Raw genomic sequence first — 15,446 nt, forward strand, 5'->3', positions numbered from 1 at the left:
AAGATAACTCAGAATTGTGGATAAGATAACGTGAAGAGCGTTTTGAACTTTCCTATTCAGTGTGGTCCTGGGCTGTGGACATGAGCTGGAACTTGTTCGGATGCGGACTCTCAGGCCCCACTCCAGCCCTCCTGAGTCAGAAGCTGCTTTTTCTTAACGAGGTCCCCAGGTGGTTTGTGTGTGGTCTTTGAAGCACAGGGTTAAAACAGTCCCAGGGAGGCACCAAGTACTCTCCGAGTGTCCTCAGCCATCCCCGGCTCCCAGGTCTGCTGGACAGAAGCCCCTAGAGCAAAGAGGTGGGTGGACCAAGGGCTGCCCATGTCACTTTACCCTTTTCTACTTTATTACTTCAAATTAACAACCACAATAAAGCTCAAAAAAGTCCAATATTTACACAGGAAAAAAGTACAAAATTCCCCCCAAAGTTCATCAGTATTTTTTTTGTTTTTTAAATTACAAAGTAATAAAAAGCTTTGCTCTTTAATTAAAAAAAAAGAAAAAGAAAATAAAGGGGAAACAGAGGTAAATAAATTAGGAAATACACACATGGAAAAAAACAAACAAAAATAAAGTAAAAACGAGTGTTAACTAGGCAGGATGGATAAATCCAGTGCCCAGGCCTGACCCCAGGTGAGTGTCAGGACCAGGGAATTAATTTATAACCCAGGAGCCAGATGCCTTCTGGAAGCAGTCTCCACAGATTCTGCCCTAAGACCAGAAAAGGGGGACCACAGGCTTATGACAGTCTCAGGGGTCGGTGCTGTCAAAGACCCTCTGTGCCCTCCTTGAGGGACATGGAGATCACCGCTCACCCCCATGTCCTTGTCAGGGGCATGAGAACACAAAGTCGGCCTGGCAGGTGGGCGGCACACCTGCTGTCCTGGGAGATACAGGTCAGATACATACACACACGCCCACAAGGACTCCTGGCCCCCCTGCCTCACCACCCCCTCCTCAAGGTCTCTGTGGACAGGCAAAGAAGGGACCCAAACGCTGAGGGGGGCACTGGCAAAAGCCCAACACAGAAAGCCGGCGGCCGTCATCTCAGGGGGGTGAGGCTGCACACGTCTCCCGTGGTCCCAAGGCTCATGGACACCCAGTGGGACCTGCCTCTGACCAACCAATCCATTCCCCCAGCTCCTCAGGCCACCTCCTGAGGGCCCGTGAGGACCTGCTGCAGCTCCAGTGCAGAAGTGTCCCCCTCCCAGCCATGTCAGGCGGCGGCCGTGGCAGGGCCGTGGCGTCCGCCAAGTGGAGCCTGATGTCTGGGAGCGTTTGGCAGCCTGAAGGCTGTGGGCAGCGGGAAGTGTGAAGGGACGAGGATCCTCTATGCCGAGGGCATCCCATCTTCTTGCCATTGGCAAAAAAAGAAAAAAAAAAAGACTCGAAATAGAATCCATCGTTGGTTTTGTGCTGGGTTTTTTTTCTTTTTGTTCGAGTGGTTTTTTTTTCCCCATCTTTTTGTTGTTTTTTTAAAAGAAAATACAGTGAAGACACTAGAAAGGGGGAGAGAGAAGACAGATCAGGTGCACATCTGCCTCTGGCTACCCATCTGCCAGCGGCCTTCAGCTCCTGTCTTCCTGCCCCCGAGGCTTTGAGCTGGTCCCTCTCTGGGGCACAAAGTAGGTGCTCCATTTTCACAGAAAAGACACAGAGCCTCTCTCCCTCTTTTTGGTGAGCAGCCAACCCCTAGCCACACATCTGCCCCACCCTGCCACGGATGGACTGGTTCCTGGGCCTGAGGTCTGACGAAGGTAAACTCCGATTTATGCCCCAGAGCTACCTCTGGAATACATTTCCAAAAAGCAGATCGTACTCAAGATGTCCTGGTGCGAGGTCAAGCCTGTGAAATGTAAGCCGCTGCCAGCCATGTACATATTCCCCAGGGAGCTCCGACATCCCCCTATGTACCGCCAAAGGAGCCCCAAGCGGGTTCCCAAGTGGGGCCCGAGTGCAGAGCTGCGACATCCCACCTCAAGGCCTCGGGCAGCCACAAGCTCCATAGAGGCTCACACTAGCCAGAGGGCCTCTCTTGGGCTTGCGGAGCCACCAAGGGCCTTCTTTGACAGCAGATAAACTCCTAAGTACAGGGCCCTGTCTTAGGTGCTCTGCATGAACGAAGCGTTTAACGGCCCAGAGGCTGGGACAAGGCTAGAGCCCTGAAGAAGGTCGGGGTGTGGGGCCCCAGGCTCAGTCCCTGCTACCAACCTTCCAGAATAGTTAAGGCAAAGCGGGGATGGAGGACTGCCCCACGCAAGAGGGAGTTTTCCAGCAGAAGTTAGCTGGCGTGGGCCGGGCCCGCTCAGCGCACACACTGGGCTCCTCCAGGGGGCCGTGGGTGTTTCCAGACCTGACGGGGCTACGTCTGCAGCAGACATCGGCTCACCTAAGCAAATACTGGTCCGATGGTGGCTCCTCACTTCCCGAGGTGGTCAAATGGCACGCTTGTCTTTGGGAAGGGAGGCAGAAAGGTGGGAGGGGTGAGCTGCTGGCCACGGCACTTCGGCAAGTCTCTCCCCACCATGGAGCCCCACCCCCAACCCAAGCCCCTCAAGCCAAGGGCAGGGGTACGTGATCTCAAGGACCCAGGATGTCTCTGTTCTGTAAGACAAGAACCCTGCCCCCAGCGGCAAAGCAGCTGCTCAAGGCCACACGTGAATGGAGCCGCTGGACTCCCAGCCTGTGGCCTGTCCTGCTGAGACTCCTCCACCACAGGCAGGAGGCCCAGAGCAGGTCTCCTGCCCACCTCTGCCGGACCCCTTCCCTGGGCAACCCCGGATTCCCCCTTCCCAACTTCCCTAGCCCAAACATGGCCCCTAAGTGGGGCCAGCCGACAGGGTCCACCCATCCCTCCATGCTGTGCTGACCGGGACGGCGGGGGCTCGCTGATGGCAGGGGCCACGAGCCCCTCCTCTGTGAGCGCCCCGCCGCCCACGCAGGCTGGGCCCCTGGCAGAGGGCTGGGTTCCAGCTCTACCGCCTGCTGGGGCGGTTACCTCTCCTGGCTCGGCTGTGAGGCACAGAAGGGCTGGCGTGAGGGCAGCTCACCTGTGAGGCTGAAATCCGGGAGACCTCTTGCCGCCCAGTGAGGTCGGAGGACGAGACGTTGGCGGGTGCGCCCCTGTGTAGCCTCATGCTCACCTTCCTCTCTCTGTCGACCCGTGAGATCGCTCTGGGGGAAGTATTGCCTGGAGGGCGAAGCGGGGGGAAGCTGCCCTCAGTACCTGGGGCCCTGGCCGCCCCGCGCCCCCCCCCAGGCCACGCCCCCCCCCCCCCGCCCCCGCGCACTGCCCAAGGTGTCTGCTCACCAGCTTGCTGGATGCGGGAGGCAGGGGTGGAAGCTACAGGCTCGGCCGCACTGCGGAGCCGACTGGCGGTGGCCCCAGTGGGTGGGCCAGGGGGCAGGGCCCGGGTGGCGGACCCCCGGAGCTGCCCCATCCTCTCCTCGCGCTCGTGCTCTCGCCGCTCCCGGTCCACGTCCTCGGGGTTCCGGGCTGCACCCTGTGGGTGTGACATGAGACCTGGTCAGCCCTGCGAGGTCAGTGTGCTCCGGGATCTGGCACTCCCTCGGGGTCAGAGCAGGGGGAGGCAGGCCAGGTGGGCGTCTTGGGGAAGTGGCATCTCAGAAACCCTCTGGTCCGACCTCCTCCCCACAAAGCAGGAAGCCCAAGAGACCTGGAAATGACCCATGATCACACCGCACAGAGAAACAAAGACACACAACTGCCCGGAAAGAGGAAACTGGGCCCGAGGGGCAGAGGGAGGTCGCATGCCCCAAGACAACCAAGGGTACTCCGTGGCCCTCCCAACCTGGGTCCCCTCCGTGTACAGAGGGGCCCCAGCTCCTCAAGGTTTCCAAATACAGCAAGGCAGGTGTTCAGAGGCCCAGAGAGAGAGTTACAAGGCTAGCTGAAGGTGGGGCCAGGACTCAAACCAGGCTTCCCAGTGCCTAGCCAGGGAATCTTTTCAAAGGGCTGTTATTCCCCTGCCCCTGGACCTGGCAATGGCTTCTGGCAGGTGCTGTGGGGACCACAACCAAGAGGCCCGGGGGACCCGCACAGATGCTGCCTGCCTTGGGATGGGAGCTGGAGAAGGAATGGGCTAGATGCCCCATGGAAGAAAAAGAGGCCCAGCAGGCAGGCTGTGGCAGAAGGGGTGCGTGAGCCCCTGGGGGCTCTGCCGTCTGGCCACGGCCACCCCCAGTGCAGGAGGAAAGGAGGAAGGCCCAGAGAGGAGTGCGGCATGGGAGCGGCGCCAGGCCGCGTTGCCTAATTGGTCCTGGGGTCGTCCACAGGGAAGGGCGGGGGCTGGCATGAGGGAGGCCGCATCTGTGGAGAGACCTGCAGGCCGAGTTGGGGGCCTGCTCACGGGCCACGGGGTGTGGGCTCCTGCAACCCTGTCTCTCCCAGAGAACTGGCGGAGAAGGCCCTGCTGTCCTTGGGAGATGGGGTAGGGGTGGCCCTTTGACTTTAAGCAATTCCGAGAGATAGCGGCTGGGGATCAGAATGATCCCTGAGTCCTACTGAAGAACCAAGACCCAGAGAGGCCTCAGGACCCTCCTGGGGCCACACAGCTCAGAGCAGAGCTGGGGTGTGAACCCAGGCTTCCGCCACCCAGTCCCGCTCTGCTCTCCGCACCCCCAGAGGACTTAGCAGAACATTCTAGGGATGCACATTCCCAGCCCTCCCACCCACAAGCCTGGAAGATGGAAGCACCAGGGCACCATCTCCCGACCTCCACTCCTCACCCCGGGTTCCCACCCACTCAATTACAGACTGGCAAAGAGAATGTCCGGCCAGAAGCACAGCAAAACCTATGATATGAGCTGCAGCAGCCACTCCTTAAACATCCCATCCCATGGGCAGAGGGCACATCAACCCCACAAGGCAGGTATGAACTCACTCCCTGGTGGGAGAAACTCAGGCTCAGTGAAGCCAAGGGATTCACTCAGAGCTGCACAGCCCGGGGGCCATGGATGAGCGGAAGGCTGGAGCCCCTGCCCTTTGTGACCTCAGGAGGCTCAGGCCAATGGCAGGCTCAGGCCCGCGGCAGGCTGAGGTGAGCTACTCTCTCCATTTCCAACCAACCCAAGTGATGCCTCAAGAAACGCACACCAGGGAGGTCTCTTGGCTTTTCATTTGCCCATGTGAAAACACAAAAAGGTCAACATCAAAGTCACACAAGCATTCACCAATGTCGCATGGACCCCCGTCCTTGGCTGTGTCGAGCCTCCACCTGGCCAGCTAGTTAGGCCTCGGGACACAGCGGCTCTGTGTGCTGAGAGCAACACCCCAGGCTCCGGGTATCCGGGGATTCCAGGGCCCTGATGCCAAACGATACGAGGCAGCCACTCCAAGGAGGGAAGTTCTCAGTCAAGGGCAGGATCCTTCCCATGGAAGAGTCTGTGGCCCACGGCGTCCAGCATGGCGTCCAGCCTGCTGGTAGGTGCTGATGAAGGTTTCTTGCAGGGGGGAAGGGGTGATGTGGGAGGGGCTTGGTCTTGAGGTGAAAGTGTGGAAGGTCTCCATCATGTGTCTGCAGATACTTCTGCCAGGGCAGCAGGAGGCGGTTGAGCTCACTACAGTGGTGATGGGGTCAAAGGTGCCCAATTATCCAGTACGATGGCCCTCAAGTCAGAGATCGGGGCAGGATAAGGCTGCTGGCACCTTTGCTCAGCTTCTGAGTCCAGGGCCTGTCTCTCAGGGAATCCCAGGAAGGGGTCAGCGTGCCAGCAATGGGTGGAGAGCGTGCTCCCGGCCTGGTCTGAGGCGAGATCTTGTCGGCTGGATGGTCCCATGAGAAGCTCTGTGAGGAGCCATCTGGAGTAGCAGGTCCCACAGAACTTTCTGTGATGATGGGTATGTTCACATCCGCCTTGCTGGGTATGGCAGCCACTAGCCAGCCGCTTGTGGCTCCTGAGAACTTTAAATGTGCCAAATGCAACTGAGGAAGTACGTTTTCAGCTTTAATTAATTTTAATTAAAAATTAGCCACAGGTAGCCAGTGGCTACCACGTTGAAGGGCACAGGCCTGGACGATGCAAAATCCACTCCTGGAGCTATACCGAGAAAAGGGCCAAACTCAGCCCAGAACCAGGCTCAGGAATGACTTTCTACATGGATGAGCCGGTGCGCAGTGCCCTGAGCAGTGCCCTGGGGCAAGAAGAGCTGGCCCCGGGCCCTCAGCTGTGCTCCCAGCCGGAAGGTCTGGGGTGAAAGGTGCCCCACTGCCCATCTCTCACCCCTGGGGCCCTTCGGCCTGTGGGACCCCCAACCTCTGCCCCACTCCTTAGGAAACAGTACCAGGCCACTGTTTGAGAGCCAGAGGGAGGAGGGGCACAAGACCAAGTGCCGATCCCAGCGTCCTGGAGAACAAGGCCTCGGTCCTGAGCATCTGGTGGGGCAGGCCGAGGGCACCCACCAAGAGGCACGCCACGATGGAACGCAGTACATGTAGCGGCGTTTAATGAGTTCAGGTTCGATACAGAGGCCACCGACAGGGTCTCGTTGAGGCTGCTCCTGGGGCCCATTGCCACCAGGCCCCCCCAGGGCAGTGAACATCGTCCCTCCTTCAGGCTCTGTTCATCAGGCAGCCGATTTGTCCCCAAGAATCTCGCAGCAGGGCCTTCTCCATCATGCCTCTCCACTGTACTCCCACCATGCCAAGGGATGTCTCCTTGGGCCTAGCCCCGGTGGGCTCAGGCACACCTGGGGATGTCAGAACTGGGGCCCTGAGGTCCAGACCACAGGCCAGGAGTGTGGGGGGGGCAGCTCCTCCATGGGCCTATCTGGAGGGTCCTGGGTGCCCAGGGGTGCCAGGCACCTGGAAGGGACAGAGAGAGCACAGCAGGGGCTCAGCCTCTTGTGCTCACCCCGCCGAGTGGTACGTCTTGGAGGCTAGGTCTCGGAGGGTCCTTACCAGTACGTGGGTGGGTACATGGACCCGGCACAGGCACAGGGGCGGGGCCTGGGCAGTGCAATAGCGTCGCTGTCACGGGGCTGAGCCTGGCTCGAGGAAGCCCCCTTTTCCAGAAGAGACGGGAAACAAGACATAGGATTTCACAGATTCCGGAGCTCTAGGCCCAGCTGACCACAACAGTTCTCCCCAGCCCACCCCCAAGACTCTTGAGAGAGAGAGAAAGAGAGAGAGACAGAGAGGAGGCGCCTAGCAAGACCCAGGGTCCCATGACCAGGAAGAAGGAAACCACAATGAAGGGGTCCAGGCAGGCCAAGGGGGCCTCAGTGAAGGCCGCCACCTGGGAGGTACAGAGCAACAAGAGCAGGATGGTGTAGGCCACGATCAAGACAGCAGGGGGGCCCACCAGCGCCATCCGGGCCCCACCCATCCAGGCGCCCATGATGGACTCGAGGCCCAAACAGGCCCTCTTGGGTGTGGTGGGAGGTGGTGCCCCGCCTGGGCCCCGCTGACCGCAGCAGCACGTGCCGTCAGCACAGACGACGCTGGAGTGGGAGGAGAACGGGGGCTCCGGGACCCCGGTGACGTCACCTGCACTGTCCGGCTCATAGCTCCCATCTTCCGGGAGCCCCGCCCGCTACGGGGTCACGTTGGCTTTCCCAGTCCAGTCCCCCAAGCCCGCCTCGGCCTCCAGGTGACTCACGAATTTGAGCATGTTCCAGTCGAAGACATAATCATAGGAGAAGCCCTGACGGTGGAAGAGGTTGCGGAAGAGCTGGCGCAGGTAGGAGTAGTCGGGCTTGTCATCAAACCGCAGCGAACGGCAGAAGTTGAGGTATGTTGAGAACTCAGCTGGTGGAGGGGACAGAAGGTGTCACCATGAGGCCCGTGTGCCCCCAGGGCCCCCGACAGCCGACGGAGTCCCACCCAGCCACCGTCCCTACAGATACTGCTGGTCTAAGAGGGGTCAAGACAAGGTCCAAGAGGCCGTCCTCCCTACAACAATCCATGAACTTCAGCCTGTCAAGAGCCCGATGGGAACTCTAAGCCACAGGAGGAGAACTTCCCTTTCCTCCTCTGAAAATCAGAGGCATGAGAGGACCCTTGTGAGACAATAGGAAATATACATATTGGTTCCTGCCCCTGGGCCCCTAAAGCCCTTGTACCTGCCTAAGTGGTAAGAGCAGTAGGAGCATCTTTTGCTCTAAGGAGGAGACTCTGGGTTAGGGCTCCTGGATGGGGGCAGGTCAGCAGAAAGACCAATCCATGATCAGAAGCTTGGAATTTCCAGCCCTCAGCCCCACCCACTTCTCTAGAGAAGGGAGAGGGGCTGGCAATGGAGTTAATGATCACCCATGCCGACGTGATGAAGCCTCCATAAATATCCCAATAGCATGGGGTTTGGAGAGCTTCCCAGTTGGTGAACACATCCACATCAGGAGGGTGACACCCCCCAACTCCACGCACAGAAGCTCCTGCTTTCGGGACCCTCCCAAACCTCACCCTACCTATCTCTTCCACTGGCTGTTCATCTGTATCCTTTACCACATCCTTTAATAAGCTGGTAAACAAGTAAGTGCTTCCCTGACTTCTGTGAGCCCAATTAATCAAACCCAAGTAGGGAGTCATGGGAACCTCAGGTTTATTTATAGCCCAACAACCAGACGCACAGGTGGCAACCTGGACTCGTGACCGGCATCTGAAGTGTGGTGGGGACAGCCTTGTGGGACTGAGCCCTTACCCTGTGGGATCTGACACTACCTCCAGGGAGATAGTGTCGGAACTGAGTTAAACTCTAGGACACCCGGCTGGTGTCAGAGAATGGGCTGCTGAGGGGAAAAGAACCCCAGATCTTTGGTGACCAGAAGTGTCAGAAGTGAGGTGTTCCGTGAGAGTAGTGAAGGAGACTCCCAGGAAGAGGAAGGTCTGGAGTTCTTCCTGACATTCAGCCCTTACGAGGTGAGGCCGGAGTGTGGGTTGGGGACACTCGCTATTTACCAGCCAGGCCTCCCAGCTGTGCCTGAACAGTGGCAGAGCCTGTGATTGACGTTCTGGTGCCAGGCAGTGGTAGCCCAGGACAGGCTCGTCTGCCCCTCAGAAGGGGCCTCAGGGGTCCCAGGCTAACTACCTGCCCCACTGGGCTACTCACAGGGGTAGCCTTTGCAGAGGACCTCAATGGGCGTCGACATCTTCTTCTCGCTGATCCGCTCGTACTTCTGGCGCTTGGTGGCCGCTTTGAGGCCCTGCCAGGGCAGGGAGCCCAGGTTGAAGTACATGAGCACGTAGCCCAGACTCTCCAGGTCATCTCGACGGCTTTGCTCTGCAGAGTCAAGGACGAGGTGAGGGGCAGGGTCCACTTGGGCTCCCGGCTGGTGGGAGTCAGGATCCCTTTCTCCAGGACATGCTCCTTGATTGAGGGGAACAACCCCCCCCCGTGCACCCAGCACGAGCCCCACCTCGTCACATGCTGGCTTGCTGCAGCCCCACTACGAACAGGCACTGTTATCACCCCCTTCTACAGAGAAGGGGCCTGAGGCTGAGCTTTTCCAACACAACTTAGGCCTAGTTTTTCCAGCTCAGGCTCTCATTCATTCAGCAACTATGCAGTAGGCACCCCGGGGCCTTCTTGCCTGGCCCACCCCGCGGATAAGGCTCAAGCAGTGGCATCAGACAGGGCTGGGGTCAGTTCTGACTCTGGCACTTGCTAAGCTGTATGACCTTAAGCGACCTGTGTCACACAGTGAGCCAGCATTCCCCACACGTAAAAATGAGGAAACAGGGCTTCCCTGGTGGTGCAGTGGTTAAGAATCCGCCTGCCAATGCAGGGTACACGGGTTCGAGCCCTTGTCCGGGAAGATCCCACATGCCACAGAGCAACTAAGCCCTTGCGCCACAACTACTGAGCCTGCGCTCTAGAGCCTGTGCGCCACAACTACTGAGCCCTCGTGCCGCAACTACTGAAGCCCGCGCGCCTAGAGCCTGTGCTCTGCAACAAGAGAAGCCACCGCAATGAGAAGCCCGCGTACCACAATGAAGAGTAGCCCCCGCCTGCTGCAACTAAAGAAGGGCTGCGCATAGCAACGAAGACCCAAGGCAGCCAAAAGTAAATAAATAAATTTATAAAAAAAAAAAAATGGGGAAACAGCCTTGCGCACCAAGGCTGCTGCAGGGATGAGTAAGGCACGAGAGGGCGGGTGCTCAGCACCCCACAGCTCTTCTTGTGAAAGAGAAGACCTGCCTGTGCGGCCAGCCAGGGGAATAAACCCAGGCTGCAGAAGGAAAGCCAGGGTCCTGGCCAGCAGCCCGTGGGTGTACTCTCCTCCCGGGCCTCACTCACTCACCAATGCCCAGGTGGGTGTTGATGGAGGCGTAGCGGGCAGTGCCAGTCAGGTTCTTATTTTCCCGGTAGGGGATGTGCTGGTGGGTGCGGGCGTCCCGGTACTTCTTGGCCAGGCCGAAGTCAATGATGTACACCAGGTTGCCCTTCTTCCCCAGCCCCATGAGGAAGTTGTCGGGCTTGACGTCCCGGTGTATGAAGTTCTTGGAGTGGATGTACTCAATGCGGCTGATCTGGGGGAGGGGAGAACAAGTCGTTCAGCACATGTTCCACAGAGGGGCTGGGGCCGTACAGATGGAAAACACATCCGTGGTCCCTGCCACGGGCCGGGGGGAGGGCCAGATCAGTCTGCAATCACCATGTATGATGGTTTCAAGGGTCAGGTCACGGAAGGCTTCCTGGAGGAAGTGACAGTAGAGAGGAACTCTGAAGGAAGAGTTCATCAAGTTCGCTGTGACAAAGGAAAGAGAGCAAGGCAGGAAAGCGAATGGCAAGATCTAGAAATGAAGCCCAGAAAGGCATTCAGGCCTCACCTGCCTGGCTCTACACCACAGAGGACATGAGAGGCCCTCAAGGGACCAAAGAGGCATCGCGAAGGCTGTTCTGGCAACCAGACTGGGGGGAACAGGAGGACCAGTGAACCCTAAACTTGGCAGGGGTGACAGAGATGGAGCACACCGACAGGATTTGTCCCCTGGCTTCCAGAGGACACCAAAGTAAGGCGGACACACAGGCCCTTGTCTTCCTTTAAACAATGTGTTGGAAACTTAAATTAACATATAGGCACACAATAGGTCCTCTGGCAGGTTGGTCCCCTCCCTGGGCCTCAGGCTTCTGAGTATCTCCTAGACCCTTTTTGAGTCTCCCGTCCTATGAGAATCTGACAACCCTCCTCTGCACACACACATCTAGCCTAAAACTGGAGGATGTTTGCAGATGTTCTGGAGGGCAGCCACAGCTACAGACCCCTATGTAACAAGATCTCCACGTATCATTCCAGGGCTAGAATTCTATGCTTTTAAAACTTTCTTTTCCTAAAATTTTCCTCCCTTGAACTTATAAAGGGATTGAGGACCTAAGCATTGCTCGTCCGTGGGCTCCTGCTCTGGTCCAGGCACCGTGTGGCATCCCAGGTGACCGCACAACAACCCAGCAAAGGGAAGACGCTCCTGAGGAGACTGAAGCCCAGCAGCTCACCTACAGTCACCCCACAGGGACAGGACCCAGGTCTGTGTGACAACAGGCTTTACACTCACCTGAGGGCAGGGTCCCAGGCCTTGCCCTGAAGCCCAACCGAGCAGGTCTGGAGTGGAAACTGGGAGCCTGCATTTTAATACCCCCTCCTTACCTACCCCCCAACCATGGCTGATGGTCAAGGTCCCGTGGTCCTGGTCCAGGAACCAGGCCCGTCCTACGTCGCTGTCACTGCCTCCTGCTCCAGCATCCTCCAGCTGGGTACCCAGTGCCCACTGGCACGATGGGGCAGGGGAGGTTGGAAGGGAAGCTGGGAGCCCAGTCCCCAGCCCGAGTGGGTAGGTGGGGGACTCACCATCTGGTCGGCCAGGAGCAGCACCGTCTTGAGGCTGAACTTGCGGGAGCAGAAGTTGAAGAGGTCCTCGAGGCTGGGCCCCAGCAGCTCCATGACCATCACATTGTAGTCTCCCTCGGCTCCACACCACTTGATGGACGGGATTCCCACTGAGGGGGATGCAGGGCTGTCAGGGTCGGTCACTCCCCACCCGGCCCAGCCCCAGGGCCCCTCCCACGAGCGTAAGCATGCACATGCACAGAGCTCCTCAGGCCCCGCCCCCCTCCAGCCCCCTCCAGCCCTCACCTCCCCCCTGCATCATCTTGTAGAACTTGCTCTCGATGTGCAGCTGGGGGTGCTTCGTTTTCACACACTCAAGCTTGATGGCAACTTCTTCACCAGAGGCGATGTTGGCACCTGCCAGGGGCAAGGGACCGGGGTCACACTCAGCTGGGCAGGCAGCACCAGACCAGGACCAACTAAGTGTCTGCCCCCAAGCAGCTCAGCGCCCCTTGGGGGAGGCTGTGCAGAGGGCCCGGCACTGTATCCAAGGGAAGCGGAGGGACTGTGGGACACAGAGCAGGCACCCGACCCAGCCTGGGTGGGAGGGGAGAGCCAGAGCTGCAGCTCATGCCAGGGGAAGGAGGTGAGGGCTATGGACCATTCAGAGAACCGGAGGCTGGGGCAGCAGGAAGGCTGGATGCGAGGGGGGTCAGGGCACAGCCGAAAAACGCTCACAGACCAGTAAGGGGAACTTCATCCTGGAGCGTGGGAGCTACTGAGGACTCCCGAGCTGAAGACAGGTAAGGTCATTGGGGTGTGGGGATGAGGAGGAGAGAAGGGAGGGGGGCAAGACTGTCTCAAGAAAGACCCAAATCCCCGCTGCACCTGGCCTCAGTTTCCCCAGCTACAGTAAGGGGTGGGCTGACTTGGAGGGCTGGGGGCTAGGCTGAGAGGCTGGCTCCTTCTCGGGGCCAAGCGGGACTGAGCTGCCACAACTAAACGGTGTAGTCTTAGCACACAGACAACAGAGAAAGTCCGGAGGAGGGCACAACGACTGGAAGAACTGAGGACAGGCAGGATAAAGCCGGCACCTCAAATCAGGGGACAAGGTGGGGCTATGCAACAAACGTCCTTGGAATAACTGGCATCTGAGAAAAGACAGCCCAGCACACACCGGAAGTCCGAAGTGGAGCAAAATATAGTACGGGGGGAAAAAATCGGAGTGTAAGTTGGCTCAGCCACTTCGGAAACCAGGTTGGCCTCTACCTGGTAAAGCTGAACACACACAAACCCTTGGCCAAGCCAGTCCACTCTCAAGTGTATGCCCTTCAGAACCGTGAGCACCAGGAGGACACAAAAGGACCTGCACAGCAACAAAGACCACAAAGTCCAGCACCAGAAGGATGGCTACAGGGTGGTGCAAGCGCCCCGGGGATGCCACAGGCAGTGGAAGGCATACTCGATGGCTAAGCGGGTGGCTCTCAGCATCTGAACCCTGAGTGCAGACAGCAAGGAGCAGCACCGTTCACAAGAGCCAGAAGGTGGAGACACCTGAATGTCCATCAAAAGAGGCATGGATAGCAGACTGCCTGTCCCTGAGAAGGAACGGCGCACTGACACATGCTGTGACATCAGTGAACCTTAAAAATACTACGCTCAGTGAATAAGTCACACACCGAAGGGCAAAGAAATACTGTCTGATTCCATTACATGAAATGCCCAGAACAGACGAATCCATGGAGACAAAGAGTAGACTGGTGGTTGCCACAGGCTGGGGGCAGGGGGAAATAGGATGGGCCTGCTTAATAGGTGCAGGGTTTTCTTCTGGGTGATGAAAACGTCTTGGAACTAGGTAGGGATGGTGGTCGCACAACACGGGCTGTACTAAATACCACTAACTTGTGTACTTTTAAAATGGTTAATTTTTTGTGTGAATTTCACCTCAATTTAAGGAAAAAAAAAGAGGAAGGAAGAGACAGAAGGATGCAAGCACAGTTCTAATTGTCTCAATTTCAAAACACACAACACTGAAATATATATAGTTTAGGGATATAAACATGCGATAAAACTAACAGAAGAGAATAACTTAAAATGTCAAGATAGTGCTTACCTCTGTGTGGGGGAAGCAGAGGGCGGGACGGGGTGGGGTGGGGTACCAGGGGCCTTCAAGGTGACAGGTAATGTCCCCCTCCAACTGGGTGTTGGGAAGGATGCCTTATACCATGGACATGTTTTATACATTTAATAAAAAAGTAAAACAATGAGATGTTAGAAGAAAGGAGCACTGCCTTTTAATTTGGGGGTAGGCAAGGCTTTTTATCCTGACTTAAAATCCAGAAGCCATTAAAGAAAAAAAAAAGGCTCCCTTCCCTCCTCCAAAAAAAGGAATCCCTCTCCACGGCAAAAACACCAGAAACAAAGTCCTAAGAAATAGTGCACACTCTTATCAATAGCAAAGAGGTAACATCACACTAATATATGAGCACCCACAAAGCAGTAGGAAAAGGACCAATGACTCCATAGGAAATAGGGTAAAGGATTCAAACACACACTTCACAGAGAAAGAAAGAAATCATTAGTATAAAAATGGCTTACTCAGGGACTTCCCTGGTTGTCTAGCGGGTGAGACTCCGAGTTCCCAATGCAGACGGCCCGGTTTCGATCCTGGTCGGGGAACTAAGTACTGCAGGCATGCTGCAACTAAGGATCCCGAGTACCACAACCAAGACCCAGAGCGGCCACAATAAATGAATAAATAAATATTAAAAGACCACGTCCACCCAAGCTGGCCTGCGCTCTCGGTGGGAGGGGTCACTCCTCCCCAGCGGTCGCCGTGTGAACCGGGGAAGCCTGGCTGCAAGGCCTCTCGGCTCCCTCCAGCTCCCACTCTGGGGACTTTACTCGATACCCTCGCACAGTGCAAAATAAGGCCTGGACGAGGCTGTCCACTTAGGCTGTTTGCAACAGTAAAAGCTTGGAAACAACCCAAATGTCCAGCAGTGGGGACTGGTTAAATAAAGAAAGGCCCATCCATAAAACGGAACACAATGGAGAAAGAAAAGAGGAAGCTCTCTCGGTGCAGAAGTGGAAAGATCTCAAAGATACAGGAAGCGAAAAAGCAAAGTACACAACAGTATGTATTATATGCTCTCCTTTCAGTGGTTAAAGAAAAAAGTGCAGAAACAATATGTATCGGTGTTTGTTTGTATCAACATAAAGAAACACTCAAAAGGAACATGAGAAACCAGTCAAGACTGGGCAGGGTTGGATAAGGACAGGAGGAGAAAAGGACACTTCTCTGATACCATGTTACGTCTTGTCATTTTTTTCAACACCTTTGTTGAGACATTATTCACATTCTACACAATTACTTCTTTAAAGTGTACAATTCAGTGGTTTTCAGTATATTCACAAGGTCATGTAACCAACACCACAATCAATTTTAAAACACTTTCACCATCCCCAAAACACCTGCATCTCTTAGTGGTCGCTCCCCATCTCCCCCAACGCCCCAGCTCTAGGCAACCACTAATCCACTTTCTGTCTCTATGGACGTGCCCACTCCTGATATTTCATATAAAGAGAATCATAGAATATGTGATCTTTTGTGACTGGCTTCTTTCACTTAGCATGTTTTTGTGTTTTGGTTTTTGGTTTTGTGTTT

General features: G+C 56.5%; 1 protein-coding gene across 5 annotated transcripts in view; it reads right to left on the reverse strand.

Annotated features, from left to right (window-relative positions):
- Positions 1–321: 321 nt before the first annotated feature.
- Positions 322–15,446, reverse strand: part of CSNK1E (casein kinase 1 epsilon) — a 34,830-nt gene continuing 19,705 nt past the window's right edge. For 4 of the 5 annotated variants that reach the window (XM_089921325.1, XM_089921324.1, XM_022596597.3 and 1 more), the window contains exons 3-11: positions 12,086–12,196; positions 11,801–11,949; positions 10,256–10,484; positions 9,064–9,234; positions 7,618–7,766; positions 3,308–3,500; positions 3,048–3,187; positions 2,387–2,449; positions 322–1,496 (exon numbers count right to left, since the gene is read on the reverse strand). In XM_089921325.1, coding sequence (XP_089777451.1) covers positions 2,417–2,449; positions 3,048–3,187; positions 3,308–3,500; positions 7,618–7,766; positions 9,064–9,234; positions 10,256–10,484; positions 11,801–11,949; positions 12,086–12,196 — 1,175 coding nt within the window. In that variant the 3' untranslated portion in view covers positions 322–1,496; positions 2,387–2,416. Of the gene's footprint in view, positions 1,497–2,386; positions 2,450–3,047; positions 3,188–3,307; positions 3,501–7,617; positions 7,767–9,063; positions 9,235–10,255; positions 10,485–11,800; positions 11,950–12,085; positions 12,197–14,377; positions 14,484–15,446 lie in introns of those variants that run through there. The other variant, XM_022596599.3, reaches the window with a different exon arrangement.

This window comes from Delphinapterus leucas, chromosome 11 (genome assembly GCF_059928025.1).
Source record: "Delphinapterus leucas isolate spDelLeu-1000000601 "Yukka" chromosome 11, BTC_Dleu_Yukka2, whole genome shotgun sequence".
In the NCBI taxonomy this organism is placed as follows: Eukaryota; Metazoa; Chordata; class Mammalia; order Artiodactyla; family Monodontidae; genus Delphinapterus; species Delphinapterus leucas.